The 24,125-nt window shown below is 38.1% G+C and overlaps 9 protein-coding genes across 9 annotated transcripts; 2 read left to right on the forward strand and 7 right to left on the reverse strand.

Moving 5' to 3' along the window:
* Positions 1–10: 10 nt before the first annotated feature.
* Positions 11–920, reverse strand: I206_104966 (uncharacterized protein; the record flags this gene model as incomplete). The annotated part of the gene is made up of 5 exons (XM_019154268.1): positions 11–26; positions 98–189; positions 266–445; positions 533–817; positions 888–920. The coding sequence occupies 5 exons, from the start codon at positions 918–920 to the stop codon at positions 11–13; spliced, it is 606 nt and encodes a 201-aa protein (XP_019013008.1).
* An 814-nt stretch (positions 921–1,734) lies between these two features.
* Positions 1,735–5,489, forward strand: I206_104967 (uncharacterized protein; the record flags this gene model as incomplete). The annotated part of the gene is made up of 10 exons (XM_019154269.1): positions 1,735–1,839; positions 1,896–1,987; positions 2,053–2,347; positions 2,414–2,695; positions 2,758–3,084; positions 3,145–3,909; positions 3,973–4,047; positions 4,100–4,222; positions 4,276–4,558; positions 4,618–5,489. 10 exons carry the CDS (start codon positions 1,735–1,737, stop codon positions 5,487–5,489), a joined length of 3,219 nt encoding a protein of 1,072 aa, XP_019013009.1.
* A 319-nt stretch (positions 5,490–5,808) lies between these two features.
* I206_104968 (uncharacterized protein) lies at positions 5,809–7,797 on the reverse strand (the record flags this gene model as incomplete). Its single annotated transcript, XM_019154270.1, has 5 exons — positions 5,809–5,881; positions 5,950–6,047; positions 6,120–6,287; positions 6,342–7,287; positions 7,373–7,797. The coding sequence occupies 5 exons, from the start codon at positions 7,795–7,797 to the stop codon at positions 5,809–5,811; spliced, it is 1,710 nt and encodes a 569-aa protein (XP_019013010.1).
* Positions 7,798–8,170: 373 nt separating this feature from the next.
* Positions 8,171–9,059, reverse strand: I206_104969 (uncharacterized protein; the record flags this gene model as incomplete). Its single annotated transcript, XM_070203039.1, has 4 exons — positions 8,171–8,244; positions 8,308–8,440; positions 8,502–8,999; positions 9,051–9,059. 4 exons carry the CDS (start codon positions 9,057–9,059, stop codon positions 8,171–8,173), a joined length of 714 nt encoding a protein of 237 aa, XP_070059140.1.
* Positions 9,060–9,641: 582 nt separating this feature from the next.
* On the forward strand, positions 9,642–15,021 carry I206_104970 (uncharacterized protein; the record flags this gene model as incomplete). The annotated part of the gene is made up of 27 exons (XM_070203040.1): positions 9,642–9,649; positions 9,700–9,709; positions 9,766–9,849; positions 9,910–10,086; positions 10,143–10,318; positions 10,373–10,487; positions 10,548–10,773; positions 10,833–11,011; positions 11,072–11,242; positions 11,305–11,409; positions 11,464–11,777; positions 11,832–11,921; positions 11,993–12,120; positions 12,180–12,285; positions 12,337–12,466; positions 12,525–12,737; positions 12,799–13,004; positions 13,078–13,279; positions 13,338–13,507; positions 13,565–13,886; positions 13,943–14,065; positions 14,136–14,188; positions 14,246–14,331; positions 14,384–14,600; positions 14,662–14,718; positions 14,790–14,897; positions 14,964–15,021. The coding sequence occupies 27 exons, from the start codon at positions 9,642–9,644 to the stop codon at positions 15,019–15,021; spliced, it is 3,834 nt and encodes a 1,277-aa protein (XP_070059141.1).
* Positions 15,022–15,351: 330 nt separating this feature from the next.
* On the reverse strand, positions 15,352–16,208 carry I206_104971 (uncharacterized protein; the record flags this gene model as incomplete). The annotated part of the gene is made up of 4 exons (XM_019154273.1): positions 15,352–15,713; positions 15,834–15,933; positions 16,008–16,074; positions 16,165–16,208. The coding sequence occupies 4 exons, from the start codon at positions 16,206–16,208 to the stop codon at positions 15,352–15,354; spliced, it is 573 nt and encodes a 190-aa protein (XP_019013013.1).
* Positions 16,209–16,552: 344 nt separating this feature from the next.
* On the reverse strand, positions 16,553–18,282 carry I206_104972 (uncharacterized protein; the record flags this gene model as incomplete). The annotated part of the gene is made up of 9 exons (XM_019154274.1): positions 16,553–16,896; positions 16,974–17,038; positions 17,114–17,204; positions 17,288–17,430; positions 17,545–17,618; positions 17,680–17,820; positions 17,895–17,922; positions 17,989–18,131; positions 18,196–18,282. The coding sequence occupies 9 exons, from the start codon at positions 18,280–18,282 to the stop codon at positions 16,553–16,555; spliced, it is 1,116 nt and encodes a 371-aa protein (XP_019013014.1).
* Positions 18,283–19,153: 871 nt separating this feature from the next.
* On the reverse strand, positions 19,154–20,693 carry I206_104973 (uncharacterized protein; the record flags this gene model as incomplete). Its single annotated transcript, XM_019154275.2, has 8 exons — positions 19,154–19,395; positions 19,460–19,524; positions 19,581–19,671; positions 19,755–19,897; positions 19,971–20,044; positions 20,120–20,260; positions 20,324–20,557; positions 20,628–20,693. 8 exons carry the CDS (start codon positions 20,691–20,693, stop codon positions 19,154–19,156), a joined length of 1,056 nt encoding a protein of 351 aa, XP_019013015.2.
* An 814-nt stretch (positions 20,694–21,507) lies between these two features.
* On the reverse strand, positions 21,508–23,377 carry I206_104974 (uncharacterized protein; the record flags this gene model as incomplete). The annotated part of the gene is made up of 10 exons (XM_019154276.1): positions 21,508–21,666; positions 21,794–22,080; positions 22,148–22,212; positions 22,274–22,364; positions 22,442–22,584; positions 22,643–22,716; positions 22,775–22,915; positions 22,974–23,001; positions 23,061–23,203; positions 23,288–23,377. The coding sequence occupies 10 exons, from the start codon at positions 23,375–23,377 to the stop codon at positions 21,508–21,510; spliced, it is 1,221 nt and encodes a 406-aa protein (XP_019013016.1).
* Positions 23,378–24,125: the final 748 nt, after the last annotated feature.

Raw genomic sequence — 24,125 nt, forward strand, 5'->3', positions numbered from 1 at the left:
TTTTCAATTTCTACCATTCAAACTCGCTAAAGATTATGATGAAGACTGTTTAAGCTACTTTGTCCATATCATGGAAGGTAACGAAATGAGAGCTTACCCAGTACATTTAGAAAATAGATAATCACGCCCATTAACATGTATCATACCATCTTTGAATACTGTCTTCCACTTATTCTTGACTCTTTGTACCTGTTCAACATAATTCAAATTGATCAGCTTTTTCCGCCTTCAAAGTTCTGGTGAACAGAAAGAATATGGAGCTGACCTTATCATATACACAAAAGACAATATCTGTATCACCATCATCATCTCCACCTTCCGCATCATCACGCAATTCATCATCTGAATCATCTAGATCTGAATCTATTATATCATCGCCTGGTAAAAGTCCAGCTGCGTTAGGTTCTGGACGATTTGGATCTAAATTAGGTTTGACATCTTCGCTCTGTTCACAGTAAGAACTTGATATTAGCTTCTGAAGTAAAATTAAATAACAAAGCTAATTTATCAATAGATGAAATGAGATACTTACAGCTCCTCCTCTAAGACGCAATGGGTCATCACTTGGTTCAGCTTTAATTTGAACATCACTATTATGAAGTCTGCCCGGTAAAGCTAATCCTTGATTTGAAGGAGTGAATATATTTCCACCAGGAGGTGAAGATAAAGGATTGATAGGTAAAGTTAAATTCGGTGATGGACCTTCTACTCCTACATTTCCATCTTCACCAGCTTGTCCTGGTTCTGGTGAAGAAGAAGATCCTGGTGCTCTTGCGAAATCTGCAACCCGAGTTTCAAGTAATCTAGCTTCCCATTTCTTTATGTGTATGAATATCAGTTGAAAATAAAGCTTAAGCCAGCTCACTATATAAGTAACTCGAACTCACTGCTTGAAGAGTTAGTAATATCTCTTCCTCCATTCCATATTCATCAAAATCCACCTTGACATTTGCTATCACATCGTCTATTATCGAACGGTATGTTTGAGGCTATATGCAGAGGAGATTTATGAAACATGGTAATGCAAAAGAAGCGGATGATAAAGAGTAAAGAATGATTCGGAGTCAGCCGATACTCTCCCAACTTGCAATTGTACCTTCGGCTGTATCTCTAAGGATGCAAACAGTACTCACAACTATCTTATTGGACCTGACATACAGAAATAGATATGATGTCAGTATTGGTCTTGTTTCAGCGGAACACTGTTGTTTAAGAGGGCCTCCTCGGAAATGCCCAATAGAGTCGAGTAGACCTGGTAAAGGGAATAAACATACATAATGACCAATCTATCCGGTATTCACCCGTTGTCGCAACGCTGCAAATTATGCTGATCCGCGTAAGATATGCCAGAAACGTTATCTATGATACGTGATATACGATATGGAAGGGAAAGAAAGATGGGCGTTGATGCCGTATGGTGATAATGTTTATAAATGATTTTGAGGAGGTTAAGGGGGGAAAAGTGGACATGAATTCGGTGAGTTATATATATACACTTTTCAATCACTATGGGGCAACTCGGTAACCTCCACTTTTTACGTATTGCCACTCTAACAAAAAAATACAGGTCAATGATTATTTTCTATGATGTTATTTTTCCATTTTATCCGATATTTTCTGAAAGATCAACCTCCACTACCATCGTTATATGCTTTTTGCTCATATACTTCAAATATTCATACACAAATCTTACCTTGTTATTGACTCAGATTCACTTGATACAAGTAGGGCAGGATGAGGAAACAATTAGATCCACGAATACCGGCTCTCATTAACAATGGGGTCAAAGCAAATCATAGAAGTTTCTTCGTGATGGTAGGAGATAGAGGAAGGGATCAAGTGAGTTTGTTGATATCTTGTCAACTTGATCAAGTAGCTAACAAACTTTCTGTAAGGTCGTAAATCTCCACTTTCTCTTATCCCAAGCCAGGGTATCATCTAGACCAAATGTCTTATGGTGCTACAAGAAAGATCTGGGTTTTACAACGTAAGTACCCGAGTAGCTCCCTTTTGGTGATCCGAGGTAATTAAGCTAATGATTTGGCTTATTAGCCATCGAAAGAAGCGAGAAGCTAAAATAAAGCGAGATGTGAAAAGAGGTGTCCGAGAAGCGAATGAACAAGACCCCTTTGAACTTTTCGTCGCAGTAACAGATATAAGATATACATATTACAAAGATAGTGCGAAGATTTTAGGTCAAACATTCGGAATGTTGGTTTTGCAAGATTATGAAGCTATAACTCCAAACTTGTTAGCTAGGACTATAGAAACTGTACAAGGAGGTGGAATTGTTGTGCTTCTCTTAAAAACTATGAGTAGTTTAAAGCAATTATATGCTATGGCAATGGTAAGATATATTTCCCATTTTTGCTTATCGCCGGAAGCTGATCATCGATTTGTCGTTCCTATCTAGGATGTTCACTCTAGGTATAGAACAGACGCTCATCAATTCGTGCAACCGCGTTTCAATGAGCGATTTATCTTATCGCTCGGGTCGTGTTCGGATTGTTTGGTACTAGACGACGAGTTGAATGTTTTACCGCTGTCGAAAGGGAAAGATATAACGGTTGGACAGAATTCAGAGGATGATCGAGGACGAAAGAGGAAAGCAGAAGAATTGAAGGAAATGAAAGAAAGTTTAGATGGTGTGGATATCATTGGATCATTGGCTAAATTAGCCAAGACTGTAGATCAGGTAAGTTTAGCTGTTGAAATGGCAATTCCCTTGTGTAGCGCACAGCTGAGCATGTTATTCAGGCAAAAGCGTTATTGACCTTTGTAGAAGCAATATCGGAGAAGACTTTGTCGTCGACTGTAGCACTTACAGCTGCAAGAGGTCGAGGTAAATCAGCTGCATTAGGTTTAGCCATTGGAGCAGCTTTGGCACATGATTACTCAAATATCTTTGTCACTTCCCCTGATCCCGAAAATCTCAAAACCTTGTTTGAATTCGTCTTCAAAGCTCTGGACGCACTTGGTTATGAGGAACACATAGATTACGATATTGTACAAAGTACGAATCCGGATTTCAAGAAGGCTATTGTAAGGGTCAACGTGTTCAGAGGCCACAGGCAGACAATCCAGGTGAGCAGTTGATCGTACTACATCGAATATTTCGACTCAGGCTGATTCATGACGAGATAGTACATATCACCTGAGGACTCACATGTACTTGGTCAAGCTGAATTAGTCATCATCGATGAAGCTGCTGCTATCCCTCTTCCGCTTGTACGAAAACTCATTGGCCCATATCTCGTCTTTATGGCTTCCACAATCAATGGTTATGAAGGTACCGGAAGATCGTTATCGATCAAGCTCATTCAACAATTAAGAGAACAAACTCGACCATCTATCAGTAAAGAGCCCGCACCATCGGCCGTTTCATCTTCTGCTGGTCCTTCCAAAACTTCCTCAGCTGGAAGATCCGGAGCAGGCTTAGTGCGATCGTTGAGGGAAATCAAATTAGATGAACCCATTAGATACTCACCAGGAGATCAAGTTGAAAAGTGGTTGAACAACTTGTTGTGTTTGGACGCAACAGTTGTATCGAAGAACGTTCAAGGTTGTCCTCATCCCTCAAAATGCGAGTTGTACTATGTCAATCGAGATACCTTGTTTTCGTACCATCCAGCATCCGAAGTATTCTTACAACGGATGATGGGTTTATACGTGGCTAGTCATTATAAGAATTCGCCAAATGATCTTCAAATGCTCTCCGACGCTCCGGCACATCATTTATTCGTCCTATTACCTCCAATAAAGGAGGACGATAATTCTCTTCCAGATCCGCTAGTAGTACTTCAAGTAGCCTTAGAAGGAAATATCAGTAGAGATGTGATTTTGAAGGAACTGAGTCAGTCGGGAATGAGGAGTTCCGGAGATATGATACCTTGGTTGATATCGACGCAGGTGAGCTTGAGTCTGTCGTTGGTCTAGCGCCCTTTGGGAGCTAATTTTATATGGGTCTGATAGTTCCAAGACAACGACTTTGCAATGTTATCAGGGGCACGAGTGGTGCGGATCGCTACCCATCCTGATTACGCAAGGGTAGGTTACCTAGATAGCAATAGAGTTGTCACAGAGCTAATGATATTTTTAGATGGGTTACGGATCTCGAGCTGTTGAAGCCTTGAATTCGTTCTACAGTGGTGAGCTGTACAATTTTGATGACGCACCAGCAGATATGGGAGAATCTTTCGAGGATGCCGCCAAGGTTGGTCCTGTGAGTGATCGGCTATATTTCTTTGATGGGCAAAGCTGATTTCCCTATCGTAGAATGCTACTTTGCAAAATGACACCGTGTCAATCCGTGATGCCGCCAAGATGCCGCCATTACTTCAACGTCTTTCCGAACGAAAACCTGAACAATTGGATTACTTGGGTGTATCATTCGGTCTGACAAGAGATTTGTTGAGATTCTGGAAACGAGCGGGCTTCATACCCCTTTACGCCAGTCAGAGGGAGAATGCTTTGACGGGAGAGTACACATTTGTGATGTTACGAAGTTTGTTGAATAACGTAGAACAAACAGAAGGATGGTTGACCGCTTTTGCACAAGGTGAGTCAAAGATTTCATCTCCGATGAGAAAACCTGAGTTGACAAAATGGATGGGATAGATTTCCGACAACGATTCATGAACCTCTTATCATACTCTTCATTCCAGAAATTTGAATCATCAGTAGCATTATCAATAATAGAAGCTGCTTCACCTCGTTTACCTCTCGCTTTGACTACTCCCAAAAAAACAGTGACAGCTGAAGAATTGAACGCCTTGATCACACCATTCGATATGAAGAGATTAGAATCATATTCAGATAGTATGGTAGATTATCATGTTGTCTTAGATTTAGTACCTATTTTGGCGAACTTATTCTTCAGTAAAAGATTGGGAGAAGATTGTACACTTGCTGCAGCACAACAAGCTATTTTATTAGCATTAGGTTTACAAAGAAAATCTGTTGAATTATTAGAAAATGAATTAGGTATAACTTCAACACAATGTCTTGCATTATTTGGTAAAATTTTAAGAAAATTAACTAAACATTTACAAGATATTCAAAAAGCTGAAATTTCAAATAATTTACCACCTAATCAACAAATTTTAGGTTTAGGTGGTGGAAAAAAATTTGAAGCTTTAGATAAAACAATTGAAGAAGAATTAAAAGAAAAAGGAAAAGAAAAAGATTTAAATATAAATTCTGATGAAAATAAAATCATACAAAAAGAATTATTAAATGAAATTAATTTAGATGAATTTACTTTACCTAAATCTGGTGATTGGAAAAATGCTGAAGAACAAGTTAAAAAACTTTATGAAAATGGAAATTCAAATGGTTTAAGTACAACTATGACTGTTAAATATACTAAAGAAGATGATAAGAAGAAGGATAATAATAATAATAAGAAAGATATCAAAAAAGATGGAAAGGGAAAGAGAAGAGTTAGTGAAGGTGAAAAAGGTGGAAAAGGGAAAAAAATTAAAGTTTAAACCAGATTGAGGATTCATTTTTAGCAAGCAAGTAAAAGGATGATCATCGATCTAGTAGTAGATGTGAGTGACGATTTTGGTATATGTATTCAACCTGTACTTCGTATATGCATTATTTGATATAATCATAAGCTAGCGGTATCGCATGAATAGGTATTGTCTGTTAAACGTGGATGTATCTCCGAAAAGATATAATTACTGATGAGCAGCAATGAACTCATCAAGTATGCGGCATATCTCTCTTGAGCAGATATTGACATACATGCTTTGACCAAGTACAACATTGAATATCTTATTACGCATTATACGTAATAATTGATTAAGCGAAGTAGTCGATATAAGGTAGTTCATTATCAAAATCAAAGACGTGTATGGTCCCATCTTGCTTAGCACTAAGAAGATAGCATGAAAGGATCCGTCAGAACAGGTCAATATCATTTCAGCAAGGATTGGGACTTACGCGATTATTTTTCCAGGTGTCATATTTAAATCAAAAATCAAAGATGACCTATCTTCATTAATTATTTTAATCAAATTACCAGAATGTATATCCCACATCTTTTTTTTCACAAGTCAAATACATAAAAGATCGTTAGCCAAAATGATGTTACATGTATATTTTTAACTCACTCGAATGGTTTTATCATAACCCGAACTTATAACTACTTTTGCACTTTTATTAATTGTTACACTTCTCACTAAATCTGTATGACCTTTAAAAGTGTGTATTAAATTGCCTGTTATAGACGAATATAATTTAACCAGGTTATCACCATCTCCTGTCAAAATGTAATTATCCTAAATCGTTACATTAGTTCCACTTTTAGATAATCTGAAATGAAATAAACTTACAATCCATTCAACGCAGGCAATTCCCCTTCCACCTCCTCCTTCAATTTCTACTAAACCACTATTTATATTCCAAATTTTCCACATACCGTCTCCACTACCAGATACGAACTTCATTTTATCATTTGAAAATGCTAGAGAATTAACAGGCTGAGTATGACCTTTTAAACTTTTTATCAATTCATTTGTCCTTCGTGAATAAATATTGATGAATTTATCTTTATTTGACGATATGTAATATTCAGATGAAATGAGGACCGAAAGTATTGATGAGGTTTCTTTAATTGTTTTTTTTCTTATCATTGTATCTTCTTGCGAAGTAAGATCAATTGAATAAATAACAATTTCTGAATCTGATGAACCAGAGATTAAAATTCCTTTTCCTTTTTCATCAATTTCTAAATTTATACATAATACACTTCTGGAATGTACATTTTTTTCTAACCAAATACAATTATTTGTTAATAAATTATAAATTCTAATTGATTTATCTCTTGATCCTGTGAAAAGATAATTATCCCAACGATAAAGACAATATACAATATCAGAATGACCTGATAAAATTGTTGTTTCAGGAAGAAAATTTGGATTTTGAATTAATTTTTGTAAATTCATACGAGATCTTAAGAGCGTAGGATAATGTATAGTAATTCGATCTTCATGTTCATCATCATCTTTAAGTTTTCCTAGGCTTTCCGATAGTTGATCGTCTTTGGAAGAGGAATTATCAGAATTTATCCATTGAGAGCCTTTCCATTGACCTTTAGGAGGATATTCAATAGCGATATTGTTCTTAATAGCCTTTTCATTTAGCTCAAATCCAGCTTCATGAAATAATTTAATCCATAATATAGGTGTTCGTGATAAATCATAGAATCGAGTTGAGATTGTTGAAATGAGATTAAGTTGGATTATAGTCGGTGGGAGTTGAAGTAATATTTGAAGAAGTCTGGATTTAAACGTATGATCAGCTTTTTGTAGATTTTACGAGATACTATTCGTAAAGCAACACAAAAATATTCGTGAATGCTCACAACTCATCAGGTAAACTCATCAAACCATCACCTAGCTCGAGAGTTCCAGTAACGACATCTTGCTGTGAGGCTTTACCTTTTGCAGGACTACCAATAGTCAATTCTTTCATTCGTTCAGCAAAACTCCATATTCCACCATTTACATTTGAAGCTTCTTCATTCTCATCAATTTCCCCTTCTGTAGGTTTCAAAGAAGTTTTGCCTTTTAAAGGTGTACCTAATGGGACTCTAAGAGGTGATCCATTCCCATTACTTAATCCGAAAGTAGCAAAAAGTCCTCCGAATCTTCTACGATTATTGGCCTCTGTCTTGGGAGTCGAAGTGGAAGATTGACCAATCTTGGTAATTAACTGATTCTTTGGTCTGAGTTGAGAAGTGGATGCTTCAGAAGAAGTTGTTCGGAATGGGTTGGTGAGATCATCCATCTCTTTGCTTTTGAAATTGCATATTTATCAAAATGATAGGAAAACGACGTTTTGATTGATTTTGATTTTTTGACTTTTAACTTTTGGTTTCGCTTGACGCGTTCGATACAATCTGAAACTATCGAGTAAGGATGATATCTCGCTATCATTAATTGTCAATGCTCGTACATGTAAAAAGATATATCCACTCAGAATGCAAAACAAGTATGCCTCAGGATGATTACGAAACCAAACGTAAGTTGGCTATACATATATGAACATGCTATGCTAAGGTATACAATATCTAAATGCGTCTATATTCTAAGATGTATACTCGTCGCCCATAAGACTTGACCCAGACAGACCCAGAAGCGACACCACTTCTGAGTTTCGTTCAGCCCCTTACCAGCACTCCTACCATACACTCCTTGAGCATGAAATCTAAGTTTACCCAAGAATGGGTGAGCACTAAACGCGAAACGACCGTCAGCTCGGCCAACACTGTGTCGAATCTGAGCTGTATTTACTCACTGAACAGCTTGGTCCCATCCCTTCCTGCCACACGCATCATTTCGTCTTCCCCTCCCGGATGATAAGGGAGATAAGGCGTGATATTATATACCATACCATTGAAGACTGACCAGGCGTCATCAGGCGTATTGTGCTAACCCCGTTGTTCGTATCAGCTATCAGTCTAACGTATGAAGTAGCTGCTATTAACGAACCTCTTTCAGTTCAGCAAGAGTAACTCGTTGAAATCCATGTACACCTCTCAAATCCTGTCCACTGCTCGTTAATCTAGCCCAATCTAACGCCGAATGCCCAGGTGTTAAAGCAACTTTGCCCTTTTTCTTCTTCACAGGATCAGGTTTCTTCTCTGCTCCATTGAGTCCGTTTGATGCAGGATCAAGACCACCTTTCTGTATACCAAAGTTTGGCTTTCTGGTTGTTGATACAGGAGGTAACATATCGCCTAAGGGGGCATCCACAATAGCTATATTTAGATCGGACGGTTCTTCTTCATCGTTGCCATTCGCTTTCGGCGGCGAAGGAGGAGCGATTGAGAATGAAGGTGTAGAAGAAGGTGTAGGTGCAGATGATCGCTGATGAGAGTTGAGCAAAGGGAACGGAGGAGGAGCATCTATATCTTCCTCGTCGGGTATGAGGGAAGTTGAAGATGAAGCAGGAGTTGATCGACCCCATGTTGGGAGAGAAGGGACAAGCTAATGGGAAAAGGTGAGCTTATTACGCACAGCAAATGTAAGGGAGCTTACCCAAGACATCTTTGATTATCCTGTGACCGGAAGTAGCCTTCCAGAGCAAAGACAAGGGGTATAATAAATGAGGAATAAACTCACTAAATTCAATTCGAATTGCCACTCAAAATAACCAAATATAAACAAAACCCAATCATCGAATAGCCATTATAACTCTCCCACGATATCATTCTCGAACGCTCGGATCGCAGGCACGAGTCAAAGTAACTTGGGTTGACGCGACTAGAACAGTACTAGAGTGAGAAGTGGAGGTGATCAAGGAAAGTCTGTCTTGACATCATCTTTCTCCCTCATCTTCCTCTCATGCGATTTTAACAGAATTCGGCTTGAGCAATACGCAACGGGATTGACCGTTTGTTCTGGGAATCATTCCCAAGTCCGCCAAAAGCAATCTACTCTCGCAGCTTGAAAGTGAGAGAGATACTTACGACTTGGCTCAAGGTCAACATCGTTTAAACGACTGCAGCATTCTGCCAATATGTGAGCTGTTGTGACCGTCGTGAAACTTCCTACTCAGCTGATTGCGGCTTCTCAGGGCTTCTCTCAACAAGCTCGCCATACGAGGTATTCGATCATTCGATGACAAGCATGTGCAAGTCATTGAATTCTACTCACCTTTGACAGTCATAGTAGGACATAATGGAAGTGGGAAAACCGTGAGCTCAGCAATCAGCGTAATGTTACCAAAAAGCTCATTACGAATTGGCCTCAGACCATCATTGAATGTCTCAAATATGCAACAACTGGAGACATGCCTCCAAACACGAAAGGAGGAGCTTTCGTCCATGATCCCAAAGTTGGTCTCTTTCCTTTCGATCATCAACCTGAAAGAAATGAGCTGATATATTTTGAGTAGATGGCCAACGAGAAGGAAGTCAAAGCTCAAGTCAGACTTCGATTTTGGAACGTCAATCGACAACGTATGACTGCTACTAGGAATCTACAAGTGACGACCAAGAAAACAGGTGCTTTGACTATGAAAACTTTGGAAGGTATCTTAGCCAAAACTGATCCCGACGGCGGAGAAGGAAAGGTCAGTTCACGTTAGTCCATATTCACTTCAATCGTGACTTAACACTTGTCTAACAGCGAAATACGATATCGACCAAATGTTCGGAAATGGACGAAGAAGTACCATTGCTTTTAGGTGTCTCCAAATCTATTCTAGAAAATGTCATCTTTTGTCATCAAGAGGAATCAAATTGGCCATTATCTGAGCCTGCTGCCTTGAAAAAGAAGTTTGACGATATTTTCGAAGCTACTAAGTCAGCTATGTCTCTATCTTGATGTGCACCTGAGCTGACATTCTTTCTCACCAGATATACGAAAGCATTAGATAACATCAAGGCGCTACGCAAGGAACGAACCCAAGAGCTGAAGGTCGACAAAGAACGATTGAAGTTTCTGAAATCTGACAAGGACAAAGCTGAACGAGTAAGCTGACATACGACTGTGCAACGCATCGAGCTAGCTGATGATGTATAAATCATATAGATGCGCAAGGAGCTGCAAGAAGCCATCAATGAGGAGAATCGTAAACAAACTCAGCTGGAGAACCTTAAAGAACGACTTGAGAGTGTCAAAGGCCGTAATGCTGACTTTTATAACGAAGCCAGAGAATTTAGGGAGATCTTTGAGAGATCGGAATCGCTCAAAGATAAGAAGAAGATGTATGAAGAGAATAGGCAGCATGCCTTGAGCACTATGAGCGTAATGAATGGTGTGTGATCCAGCTCGAAACTCATGCCTAGTCATGTGAGCTAATCGTGCTTTTGTTAGAGACGTCGGAGGAATTGCAGCACATGCTGAACAACTTCGATTCTCACTTACGCTCCATAGAAGGAAAAAAAGCTTCCCAAGAATCGCTGAAGGAGAAAGAAGAGGGGGTACTTGAGGATCTGAGGACTAAAGAAAGGACGTTAGCTTTGCGGCAGGGTGAATTGCAAGGTAATAGAAAGGTGAGATACCTCGGAGCTCCCTTCTTTGCGACTTGAGCTTAATATGTGAAACCTGCAAAGACATACCAGAAAAACCTTCGAGAGCGAGAAGCTGTCATTCGCGAAGTCGCCAAAACGCACAATTTTGCCGGTTACGACTATTCTCCACTGGAAGATCACAAGGTCCTCGAGTTTGTCGAGAAGATGCATGAGCTCGTGAGAAAAGCGGAGAATGATCTGAAAAAGCTGCAAGTAGGTCATATCCAGATGCACAGTCATCCAATTATCAGGCTTCAGCTGAAGTACATCCGCAGGCGGATAATTCGCGGAGAGAGCGAGAGTTGCAAGCCGAGCTCGATCGATTATCGAACGCCAAGGCATCCACTCAGGCTACAAAGAGAAGTAAACAAGATCAAATCGTTAGTTCCCTCCCGTCGCGCGACTTTAGCAAAAATGTTTAAACATTATCATAGGCAAAGCTGAACGACAAAATCCGGTCTACTGAATCTTCCTTTGATTCCATATCTTCCCTCGACGCGGAAATATCAATACTTCAAGGCAAATTAGCTGAAAATGAAGAACAAAGATCGAGACTAGACAAAGAGATAAGAGACGCCCGGTATGATGAGCAAATAAGAGAGAAAGCCATGCTTGTCCGACAAAAGGAAGCCGAAAGGGACAAGATCAATTCTGAGCTAAGTGCACTCAACAGGCAGGCCGACAGCAGGGCGCAATTGACCATCAAAAGGAATGAGGTGGGGGCCAAGAGTGCTCAAGTGGACAGCAGGTGAGTTGCTCCGTAATTCAACAGGCAAGGAAAGCTGCTTATCATTTTATGCAGTATTGCGACCCACGCGGCAAGGTTCAAAGAGCTCGTCGGAAGTGATATCGATGCGGAGACGATGGAAGATAAGATCGCACTTGCTTCTGGGTGTGTCAGCAGAGAATCCTCCTTTTCAGCCGCGAAAGAGAATTCTGTACTCATTTAATCCGGTTACATAGGCGGAAAGATCGAGAATTGCACGATGCGGAAGCATCGGCTGCTGCTGCAAATCGAAATGTGTCGCAGTTGCAGACTTCCCTCAACATAGCTAAATCCAATCTTAAATCCAAGAAAGATGAACTCAGCCGTGAGTCTTCGCAATTCGAAGATGCCGATCAGTGATGTTTTACTGATGTGCTGTGTCAGGACTCGAAAAATCTGTGCGTGACGGACTAGCAGCTGCTGAAACAGAAAAAGCTTCTGTCGATGAAGCAGTCGAAGAGGCCGCAGATGAAGTAGAATACCGGAAGGGGTGAGCTGTTGATAACGACTTGATCCGAAGACAGCTGACAAGCGATCTCAGCCAAATTGCCAATGCTCAGCAGAACAAGGCTATTTGGGAGAAATTCGCTCAAGTAGCAAAGACGAAGCATAAGTGTCATGGATGCGATAGAGAGATTTTGGCCGACCAGGAAAGGACCATACACAGATATGTTAGTCAGATGGCGACGAAGTCCGATCGATGTTGTGACTGAATTCACCTTGCCGCAGGTGCAATCTCGTATCGAATCGTATTCACCCGAAGGTCTGAAGGAATATCGAGAAGAACAGGAACAGTGGAATACAATTCTCCAGTCATTACGAAGACTTCAGCCCGCGGTATCGCAATGTGCTGATCTAAAGGAAAACGTTATGCCTGGTCTTGAAAGGCAAATAGAAGAAGAAAGTGCAGCTTTAGACAAAGTGCAAGAGGAAGTCGAGGAGGTAAGCTTTTTGTTACAATAAAGCGCAGCCGCTGGAAAAGCTAACACCTTGTACTTGCCAGGCCAAGACTAAGGTCCAGAAAGCCAAGATTGCGACCAGGGATTTGCAGAATCTGCGATCTGCTGCTACACTGATTACGCGAACTCTCACTGAGCTCAAAGAGCTACAATCAGATATCGATAGACTTGAACGAGATTTGGAAAGCACAGGAAGCTTGAAAACTGTGGAAGAGGTCCAACGGGAGGTCGACCAAGTGACGAATGAGATGTGAGCTCAATGGACTGCAACGTAGAATCAGTACTCTAGCTGAATGACACTTAAAATTGTTTCTCATGATCAGTAAAACCCTTGCTCGAGACCAGCAGTCTCTTAGCGCTGAGAAAGAGCTCAAAACTAACGCGCTACGAAGCGCTGCAGATGATATTTCGCGAAAGACACTCAAGATGGGAGAACTGAGGTCTCAACAGGACAGGAGAATGCGTGAGGAAGAAGCATTGAAGGAAATGAAGGATGCTCTAACGGGACTACAAGGCGAACTCAAGGTTGGCTACGTTTCTGCCTCTGTCGAAGCACGAGGCTGATCTTCCGCGCGATTTGCAGGATCTCGATACGACCGCTCAAAACGCTGAAGCGCCTTGGAGGGAAAAAAACGAAGCCTTGAACAGGTATCGTAACGAGCGAGAAAGCGCCGAAAATGACGCAAGTCTTCAAGTGGGCTTATATCAGTCCAGCATGGCTGAGATCGAGAGTAAACATCGGGCTTGTCAAGCGTGAGCTGGCCTTTTGAGGTGATTTAGCGACTGTGGTTGACCTAGACACTCATGAAGCTACGTTGCCGAAGGCAATGATCGGCAGATCCGAGAAGTCGAAGCTTCTTTGAGTGACGTCAAGCGAGAGATCTCCATCGCCTCCGATGCTCGTAGCACAATCGAAAGTGTGATATCGCAATTATCGTCCGAATTATCCAAAGCAGAGTCCCTGAAAGGAAACATCAGCAATAATCTGAAATATCGAGAAGATGGAAAACGAGTACAAGATGTTCAAAGGGAACTTGACACTCTAGATTTGGAGTCTGCGGCGAAAAGCAGGAAGGAATTCAGTGAGAAGTATCGAGACATGATGGATGAAGAGGAAGAAGTCGGCGGAAAGGTATGTCAGCTGAAGTTCGCCGATGATGGTTGAAGCTAATGAGGTGAAACTGCTAGGTTCATCTCTATTCTGGTCAACTTTTGGCTATGACTGAGGGTCGTAAGAAGACTGAAAAAACGCTGAAGAGCGACTATAAGGATATAGATAAGCATTTCAAAGACCAATTGATCAAAACTAAGGTCAGTCTAGCTAAATTTGGGGTACGCGAGGCTACGGTACAATAGTAGCTGATCCCGCATTGATGTATAGGTCAGCGAACATGCTAACAACGATTTAGAGAAATATGGAAAAGCTCTCGATAAGTAGGTAGACATCCTACTGTTGTTACTCTTTCGCACAGCTGATGAAGTAACGAGTAGTGCTATTCTGAAATATCATTCGATTAAGATGGATGAAATCAATGATACTATCGGACATCTCTGGAATAAGACGTATCAAGGAACAGGTAAGCTGCCGAAATCTGTTGGATTGGTCTAAGCTTATGGCTGTACGAACAGATATCGATGGTATAAGAATCGTTTCTGATCATGATGAGACTAGTTCCACCTCGACAAGAAAGTCATACAACTACAGAGTAGTAATGGTCAAGAACGATGTCGAGCTGGATATGAGAGGTAGATGTTCCGCCGGTCAAAAAGTCTTGGCCTCCATTATCATCAGATTGGCTTTGGCAGAGAGTTTCGGTCAAGGCTGTGGAGTTTTAGCTCTGGATGAGTGAGTCGATCTTAAGGCGAATCCTGAGATTAGACCAAATAAGCTGATTGGAACTCTGCAGACCGACTACCAATCTAGATCAGGAGAACATCAACGCTTTGGCTGAAGCTCTCGCCGAGTAAGTCCTTCCTTTCAGTTTCTGGTTGTGGATAGTACACCTGACGTAGCTGATCTTCGTTTTACGGACAGAATCATCCGCGAAAGAAGGAGACAGGCGAACTTCCAATTGATCGTCATCACGCATGATGAGGGCTTCTTACAGAGATTAGCAGCTTATGATGTGGTAGATTATTACTGGTGAGTCGGCTTCCGGCCTTTCAACTAGTCATCAAGCGTACCATGTCTGACAGTGCGTATGATTAGGCGGGTATCGAGAGACGCTAGTCAGAAATCGATTCTCGAAAGGCAGCGAGTGGCTTAGAGACTGGTACCAAGTCATCTGGACGGATAGTAAAGGCCAGTGACATTTAGTGAAAGGGATTTTGTATATAATGACCGTTTACGATTTTACGAAAAGATATGATAAGTCTATTCGAGCACCATGCATCTCTTTGTATGTACTTCTTGCCTAAAATATCCATGGAATCAGATCCCTCGGTCGGCAATTGTCCACGACTGCTTTACTACGGACAGAAAGTTTCTAGCTAAATCCTTGACTTGACTTCATCGATACCCAGCTGCTCGTCTGACTAGCAAGTTTGACTTCCTTCTTTCCGCTGCGTAAGCATCTGTCTTCCGATTAAAGTATACATTATGACCAATCGCATCCTTTTTTCAATATGTCAACTATACGCTCTAAGCCATTTTTATCATCTTGATCAAACGTTTTAAATAATGTACTATCTAAATCTAAAACACCTATAATAAGATTTTTATCATTTCTTAATGGAATAACAATTTCAGATTTTGTTTCACCATCACATGCTATATGTCCTGGATATTCTTCAACATTATTAACTATTAAAGTTTGATTTGATAAAAAACTATCTGCACAAACTCCTTTTCCTTTTATTGGTTTTATTTTTAAACATGCTGGTCTACCTTGATATGGACCTAATAAAAGTGGTGAATTAGATGAAGTTGTTTTTGAAGATGGAGGATGTAAATAAAATCCTGAAAAATAATTTTGAATATAAGCATTTACACATTTGTTTTTGTTTTTGATAATTGAATATTTTTGACAATGTTAAAGTTTAAATATAGGATTTTGGGATTGGACAGGAATGAACCTACCACACCAATTTATTACTGGATTTATACTTTCTCCACCGTATAATGAAGAAGCAAGATATGAATGATATAAAATAGCGGAAGTTTGAGCTAAATTCGTAACCTGGAATAGATATTTGATAGATTGAGAATTATTTTAATGTATTAATCATGATGAGTAGAGGGTATTTAACTCACCCAATACCTCTCTCCTTCTAATAATGCTTCTAGATGACTAACAACATGGTCATAGAATTCTGACTTGCTATAACGCATAAAAATAGAATCAGCTTGGAATCATAATGTAGTCAAGAATGATGACATCAGTCCGTATAATAACATAGCTTAAACTCACGTTGTTATTGTTGAAGGTATATAACTTGAATCAGCATGAGGCATTTTTAAGCTAGACAAACTACTTTTCCGATATCTTGTGATGAGGTTTTCAACTGTCACTGTCCAGAGATACACGTAAACGAAGAATGCTTGCCGAGATATCTCCTCGTTGACTATTAGCTCCGTTGCTGTGCTCGGTATCTACTACTGCATTGAGCTTCAACATTAAGGATGTGGTTTGGTTTGTTTTTCGTCGAAATTACCTCGACATCTCGCGTAATTTCAGGAACGTACGAATGTAATTATTGACGAGTAAGTAAAATAATTTCGGCGTTGTGCGAACTTCATCTATCTGAATTATAATTTGACTATAAATGCTATGTACTTTAGCAACATGACTATCGATTCTATAATTGCCTTCCATCCCAGATAAAACTTTTCTGACTGGTCAATGGAATTTCACCATCATTGTGGTAACCCCGGAACTCAGCTTGATCAATCACTCTACCTCCACCTGAAGTAATTCCAGTTGATTTACTAATTGAATTTTCACTAGAAGTAACGGTAAAATTAAATTTACCAGAATTACTACCTTTATAATTATCTCTACCATCTGAAATTAAATTAACACCTTCTTTTAATAATTTTTCATCAAGTATTTCTCTAATTCTTTTACGTCCAACTAAAGTATGAAGAAGTGAATGAAAATATAATACTGGTAAAATACAAGTTATGATTTTATTAAAATCACCTAATTTCAAAAAAGTTTAGTTAATTTATAATAATTTTGTGATAATGAGCAGTAAAATAAGTCAGAAAAAAACTTACTAAGTGGATTATCACCAACCCTTGTAGAAGTTAAATTTACTAATAAACAAATAACAGGTGGTAACCTTGTAAGAAATTAAATTAGCCTCAATTTTCATTTATCATTTTACGATTATGATATAGTTGAATGTCACACTTACATGGTTTCATAAATTATTGAAATCAATTTATTGAAAATTCTAGTTTCTCTATGAAAAACTCCATCTCTCGATTTGAATAATAAGATAGTCACTATACATTTATCAAAAGTTGAGCTTCATAGAAATGACTTGATTTTACTATCAGAGAAAAAAAAAAGAATTTTGATGACTTACTTGATAGGCATAAACTACCATCTACAGCTGTAGTAACTGCACCCCATATTTCGAATTCTTTCACATTACGCTTCATGAAAGTTTGTAAATCTTTTAGGGTTTCAGGAGTAATATGAGGACAAGTATATCCGTCTCCTGCGGCACTAGAAATTTGACGAAATTAGCTTAGTTGTTCAAGAATTAAATTCCATCCAGGTTCAATTTGAGTCCAGGTAGTAATGAGATTACAAGAAAGATTAAATTGGAAAACAACTTACACCATAGCAGCAACGAATTGAGCTGTCAAAAACAATACGAAAATTGGTATAATCCATTTCCTACTTCCTGACATCTAAAAGACTATTTATTACCCTTCTGACATCCGAATAAAACGATTGCGAAACAGGACTTACTTTATAAACTCTCCAAGAATAATAAATACAAGCAGAAGAATTGAAAAGGGTACCTAAGAATAAATTGGTAATATCTCCTAAAATTATAAAACGAATAGCTGAAGCTGTATTTAATGATTTTTGATGTACCAAAACGTAATTCTATAATTTATTTATTTATTTTCATTTGAATTTCATAAAATCATATCATTCCGGAAATTTCAAGATTTACTTACCTCTGCACATGTTATACCTAAACTACCACTACATTTCAATTAACATTAACATTAATTATCGCGCTTTTCTGCATAAAATCGAATTTGAACTTACAAAGCAATTAAATTACCTAATGCAATTCCATAAAGAAAATAAGGATTATCTCTTTTTTTGAAATAATCAAAATATTCAACTGTTTTTCCCAATATACTTGAAATAATCATAGCTTGTAAAATGATTCCAATAGTACAATACCACTATTTTCGAGATTTATCAATTAATCTTGCTTCAAAAACATTGGGAAGTTCTAGAACGACTTACAACTGCATCACCATTATTCAATGACATTTTTTGCCATAACATATCGACAGGATTTACTGTTGATTTAGTAGGATTGGAATCGCTCATGATGGTGTTAGTCTGATCCGAAACAGTGTAAATTGCAAGTTTAAGTAGGTCTTCCTTCAGATGAGAAATAATAAAGTACGTCAAGAATGAGGCAAGAGCATTCAATCAGTATATATCTATGATCAGGTATAGCATCGGAATGCTATTAGTATGTATGCATAGAGAATCTCAAGCGTCGAACATAATGCCATGATCATTTTCACCGAGCAGCTGAGGACCATCGACCGAGGTCAGCTAAGATATTGAGAGGATGTAATACGCTTTACGAGATGACCTCAAATGTGATCGTATCGGTGTCAATGAAATGTTCGGTTTCAAAATACCTTTCATGAGCATTGGTGCGAATAAAAGGAGAACTTCAATCAAGTCTTCCTCTAAAGGAACTGAAAAAAACGAAATTAGTATCAATCAAAGGCTAAACATTAATATTGGGAAGGATTGTTTGTAAGGATAACTTTGGGTATATTTAGTCGGTAATGGCATTTGTTTGTGTGCACATGTAGTTTCAGGGCCTTATGAAATACATACTTTACAAAGATGAAACTGTGAATCGGCGGTACGATAGCTGTGTTTGATGTATTCAATTACTTGTTTGTGTGCATAACCTGCTAGTTTGTGTTTGCTCGGGGTTAAGGTTCGCAGTTAGCCGAGTCTTCTCAATAAGAGCTTTTCGTGCAATCGAACTTGATGAATGATTAGATAAACATAATAAGCTCCTTCGGTAGTGGTATATCTACGGCCCTTAATCTTCGTGTTGATCCCAATAGCATAATTCATCTGAAACATCTTTCATGTTGTTTAGGGTGCATCGAGTCATCTGAAAGCATAATTATAGATATATATGACATACAAAAAAGATTTATCGAGAACATCACAATTTCCGTGGCGGACTAACGAATATCCTCGGACCATCTCTATTACTCTTAAAGCTAAAACCTTTACTTTCATTCAAGATCTCGCCGTTGTTGTTTTCATTGATAAGTCCATTCGTTATCTCATCATTTCTTCGACTTTCCTTAATATTTCGTATATGTCTTCTACCAACTAAAGTCTGTAAAAATGAATTCCAATATAATAAAGGTAATATAACAGTAAATATTCTTCTCATATCGGCTATTCCCAAAGAAGAATCAATAATTTTTCGTACTCATGAGGTTTCACGTGTTAAAGAACTTACTAAAAGGTGATCCACTTAAATTACCTAATGAAACTAAGATAAGAACACATACAGTAGGAGGCAGCCTGAGTAAAGTTGCTGGTCAGAATATTAAGTTGAAATTGAAATTGAGCTTACTTACATAGTCTCGTAAGTGACAGAAGTATATTTATGATACTTTCTATGATCATAATGATAAATTCCATCTTTACTCCAGAAAATCAAAAATGCCACTTTTGTACGTCAAGAAATACTGTACCAGTCAGATATAGTTCTTTACTTTGTGGTACAATACATTTGAGACATGGAGACTCACGAACAATCGATAAAACTAAGTCCATTGTCAAAGTTATACCTCCCCAGATCTTATATAAATTATGACCTTTTTTCATATAAGTTGAAAAACCTGATAAGAATTTATCATCAAAAACCGGAGTAGAAAATCCAAAACTAGTTGCTCTGTACCCATACCCTCGTGTGATCAATTTCACTAGACTTATTAGTAGAGAACACAGAGAAGTTTTGAGCTTACATTATGGTGGTTATCATTTGAGCCAAAATCCCGAGGCTGAGACAACACAACAACCAGCGATTCTTATTTGACATCTACCGAATAGTGTAAGTTTTTAAATTTACCGAAAAAGATCTAATATCAATGTATACAGAGAAAACCTAACATACCTTATATGATCTCCAAATAAAATAACTTCCAGATATAAAACAAAATAAACCACTAAAAAACATAATAGTCATATCACTTAAAATTAAATATCGAATCGAATTGGCTGCGTCAACTTTATTTTTATAAATCATTATTCTAGTCTAAAATCAATTCAATATATTAGTCAAAATTACCTTGTAAAGTATGATTGAAAATTAACATACTTGACTACAAGTTAAAATAAGTAAACCGCTATTGAAAAACAATATCAATTTTTTGTACTTAAGATGCTTTTTTATGATGAAATACTCACAAAGTAATGAAGCTTCCATAATTACCCCAATCATCATTTTATAATTATCTTTTGATTTTTCAAATCGATCTATGTATTGTACTGTTTTGCTTAAAATACTTGAAAATATCATACTTTGAATGATAATTGCAATACCAGAATACCACTGATCGAAGCATAAATTAGAATCAGCTTATGATATTAATTTGAACTTTATTTAGGGAATTATTACTAACGGTAATGGTCTCTGTGGACAAACCCATTACATCCCACCAAGAAATTGTGTCGATTGAAGATGACATGTTTGCTATAATCTGCAATGTTGGAATTCAATGATATGCTATCTTCGTATTAAGTGGTAATTATGCGTACACAGCCTCAAATTTCGGGAAATGGATTGACCGAAAACTTTGAGACAGATGCTCTTTCAAAAGCTCAATCGAAAAGGAGATTTAGGCATGACAACATTGTTGGAGGTCATGGATATGCCTTTACCTTATATATCATATACTCTCTTGGATAAAGGTCAATCATGATTACGAGCTGAAATGGAGTCTTTCGATCATCTTTTAGAAGACCGAACATTGCACCGAGGTTTTTCTTATCAATCGTTAACCGGAATGATTACGCACAGACCTTTGAGCCTGACTTTACAAATCCGCCGCAAAGGTATACTTGAGATTTGATACTGTTTCATACCTCTTTGTGTTTGTGTGCAGACCACTCCAGGAATAGCTTTCGTTGTGTGAATATTAGATGACGTTTCTGTCGCTCGTAGAGTCTGCGGAGTAGTGGCTTAAGGCTCATTCTCCATATGCAATCGTTAGCTCCAAATTCACGCTCATACGAAATTGGCTAGTAAAGTGTCATATCATTTGGTTAGATGAATATTTAGATGCATAAATTGTCCCGTACAAATCAAACCAAAAGCGTTACAGCATACAATAATATATACAGATATTATACTTTCATCTTCTTCTAATTCCTCCTGGTATAGGTTAAATTATCATATTTTGTCTGATTTCCTGATCATTTACCTGATCGGTGAGAAAGTAAGGACCAATGTGAAATTTGTCCTACTTTGATCATTCTTGATCTGCCTTGAACCTTGATCGATCAGGCATGACGAATTGGAGCTGATTTAGCGGTGATAACGCTCTTCTCGTCATCTGAATCAACTCCATCACTATTACTCATATCTATTGGCATAGATACAGGCTCGGATGTCGATAAGATATATTCATCTGATCGAGATACGACTGTTGATTGTTCGACCTGATCCAATAACGAATATAAGCCCATCAATCCATTCATGACTTTGTGTCAATGAACAATGTAGCTGGGTAAAGCCTCTGGGGAGCGAAAGAGTGGTGATAGAGGCTAAGTCAGACAAACAACTTACTTTGATCATCGGCATCTGAGGTCCTTTTCGAGTCGAGCTACTACTTATAGGTGATTGAAGCTCAATACCAGCTTCTTCATGATTCATTGATCGTAATCCAGGTGGAAAAGCTGCGTAAACTCTACCACCAGACCCTTTACCACTTCCAGATGAAATAGCATGTATACCTCCCGAAGCTAATTTATCTTCCAGTAAATCTCTTAAATCTTGTCGACCACATAAGGTGTGGAGAGCGGAATGATAATAAAGGACAGGAAGAATACAAGTTATAATTCTTCTCATGTCAGCTGATTCATGTAGAGTGAAACAAATCAGCCTTCTTTTCTCTTTGAATAATGTTTTTAGTCGACTCACTCAATGGTGTACCTTTACTTCCACTGGCAGTCTCCAGTATGAGTAAACATACTACAGGAGGAAGCCTAGTGAAATCAGTATCAGCTAATGGCGGTAGGTGAGTGCTGGGTGAGCTGAATAACTCACATAGTCTCATAAACAAGCGATATAAGCTTTCGGAAAATTTTAGTTTCTTTCGAGAACAAACTATCTTGAGTCTTAAACAGTAAGACAGTCACTAATGATTGAAAGGATGAATTAACTCGATTTTCGGTGATAGTATAACAACCTTCTCTGCTAAGTGGAAAAACTTACTGACTATACACAATGCACCATCAACTACAAGTGTAATAGCTCCCCAAATTTTAAAGAATTTTAAAATAGTAGGCATTAATTTAGGTAATTCTCCAATTGTATCTACTGAAACTTCAGGTAATTTACAACCATGTACAACACCCCTTAAAGCACAAATCAATCAGAATGTTTTCAATAATTTAACTTTTACAGTAAACTCACATTACAGTCATCATCATTTGTACCATACCACCAATAGCAAAAGGCGGTATCATATAAATCTTTCTTCCGCACATCTATCATTTTAAAATCAAATCAACTTGATTTTGTATTGCCTCGAGAATCAGAGCTCACCATCCATACTCTCCATGTATAATAACCACCAGCAGCGATATTGAAAATAGCGGCACTTAAAAGTCTGACCATATCACAAATAACCAAAAATCTAAATATATCTTGAAAATGATCTTCTCCACAATATACTAATCGGAAATCCTATACAAATGTTGCCAATATCAGTATGATTTTAGAATGACAACAAAGCAACACTAACTTCTGCACAAGTAAGAGCTAATTCCCCTCTGATAGAAAGAAAGTATAAGTATTTCTACGATCTTTTGACATCAAATGGGGCACTCACATTTGTATAGTTGTGCCTATACCTATACCCCACAACAAATAAGGTGAATCTCGATTTGTGAAATATGTAAAATATTTTATTGTTAATCCCAAAACCGAAGTGACTAACATCGCTTGTAACATTGTACCTATCAGACTATACCACTTTGAGATCGTTGTTCAGAAGTCAGCGTTATTCAAGTCCATGTGAGAACAAGAATTACGATGTTTAAAAAGACTATGACTCACTATCGTATCTTGTGGAACAGCTTTCATCATTTTCCATAATTGAGGTGTCAGATCATCTACCGTAAAGATATGTGTTGTTATGTTTGACATGGTGATTGTTCGTTCTGATCTCTACTTTTCCAGATTGTACGTATGATTTATCAAGATATCGGACAAGCTGGTAAATATCAATAGATATCTACAGGATTCACCTCTATCTTTCTTTGACGATGATATAAAACTAAACTTGATTTGTGGAATATTTCAGAAAGGGACACGGATGAAAGGAAAATCCTATATAGCTTTACTACTTAAGTATCTTATCTTCGTCTAATAGGAAATAATAGTTAATATTCTCGGATGTATTTTAATAATATCAAAAATAAATGGTATGAGGTCCCGATTGTAAACTTTCAATTGGTAAAAGGGTATAGTCTGTGTATGTAGAAGAATCATGTATCTAGCCATTAATTTTTACGCCAGAAAATCATTAGCATTGACTTTTTTGAAATTAGTAATCGAAATTGATCTTCATAATATTTGTTAGAAGCTTTACCCTTTCAACACTTACCCATGATATTTCATGAGCTTTGGTGATAACTTTTGAAAGAAGGATGGTCCTTGTGATCGCCAATTTACCCGAAGGTACACCTTGTGTCAAAGGTAATCAGATTCATTGATAAGACTCCTTTGTTCTTATGTTCTCCTTCCGCTCTCTGATATAACTGGGAAGGAAAGGAATATTTCGATTACTTATTGATGTACAATTGACATGATTGTGGCTTGATCTTTTTCTCATCGGCCCATTATTCCTGGATCTACACTTCACAGTACCTTGACAGACGTGATCAAAGCGTGA

This window comes from Kwoniella pini, chromosome 6 (genome assembly GCF_000512605.2).
Source record: "Kwoniella pini CBS 10737 chromosome 6, complete sequence".
Lineage (NCBI taxonomy): Eukaryota > Fungi > Basidiomycota > Tremellomycetes > Tremellales > Cryptococcaceae > Kwoniella > Kwoniella pini.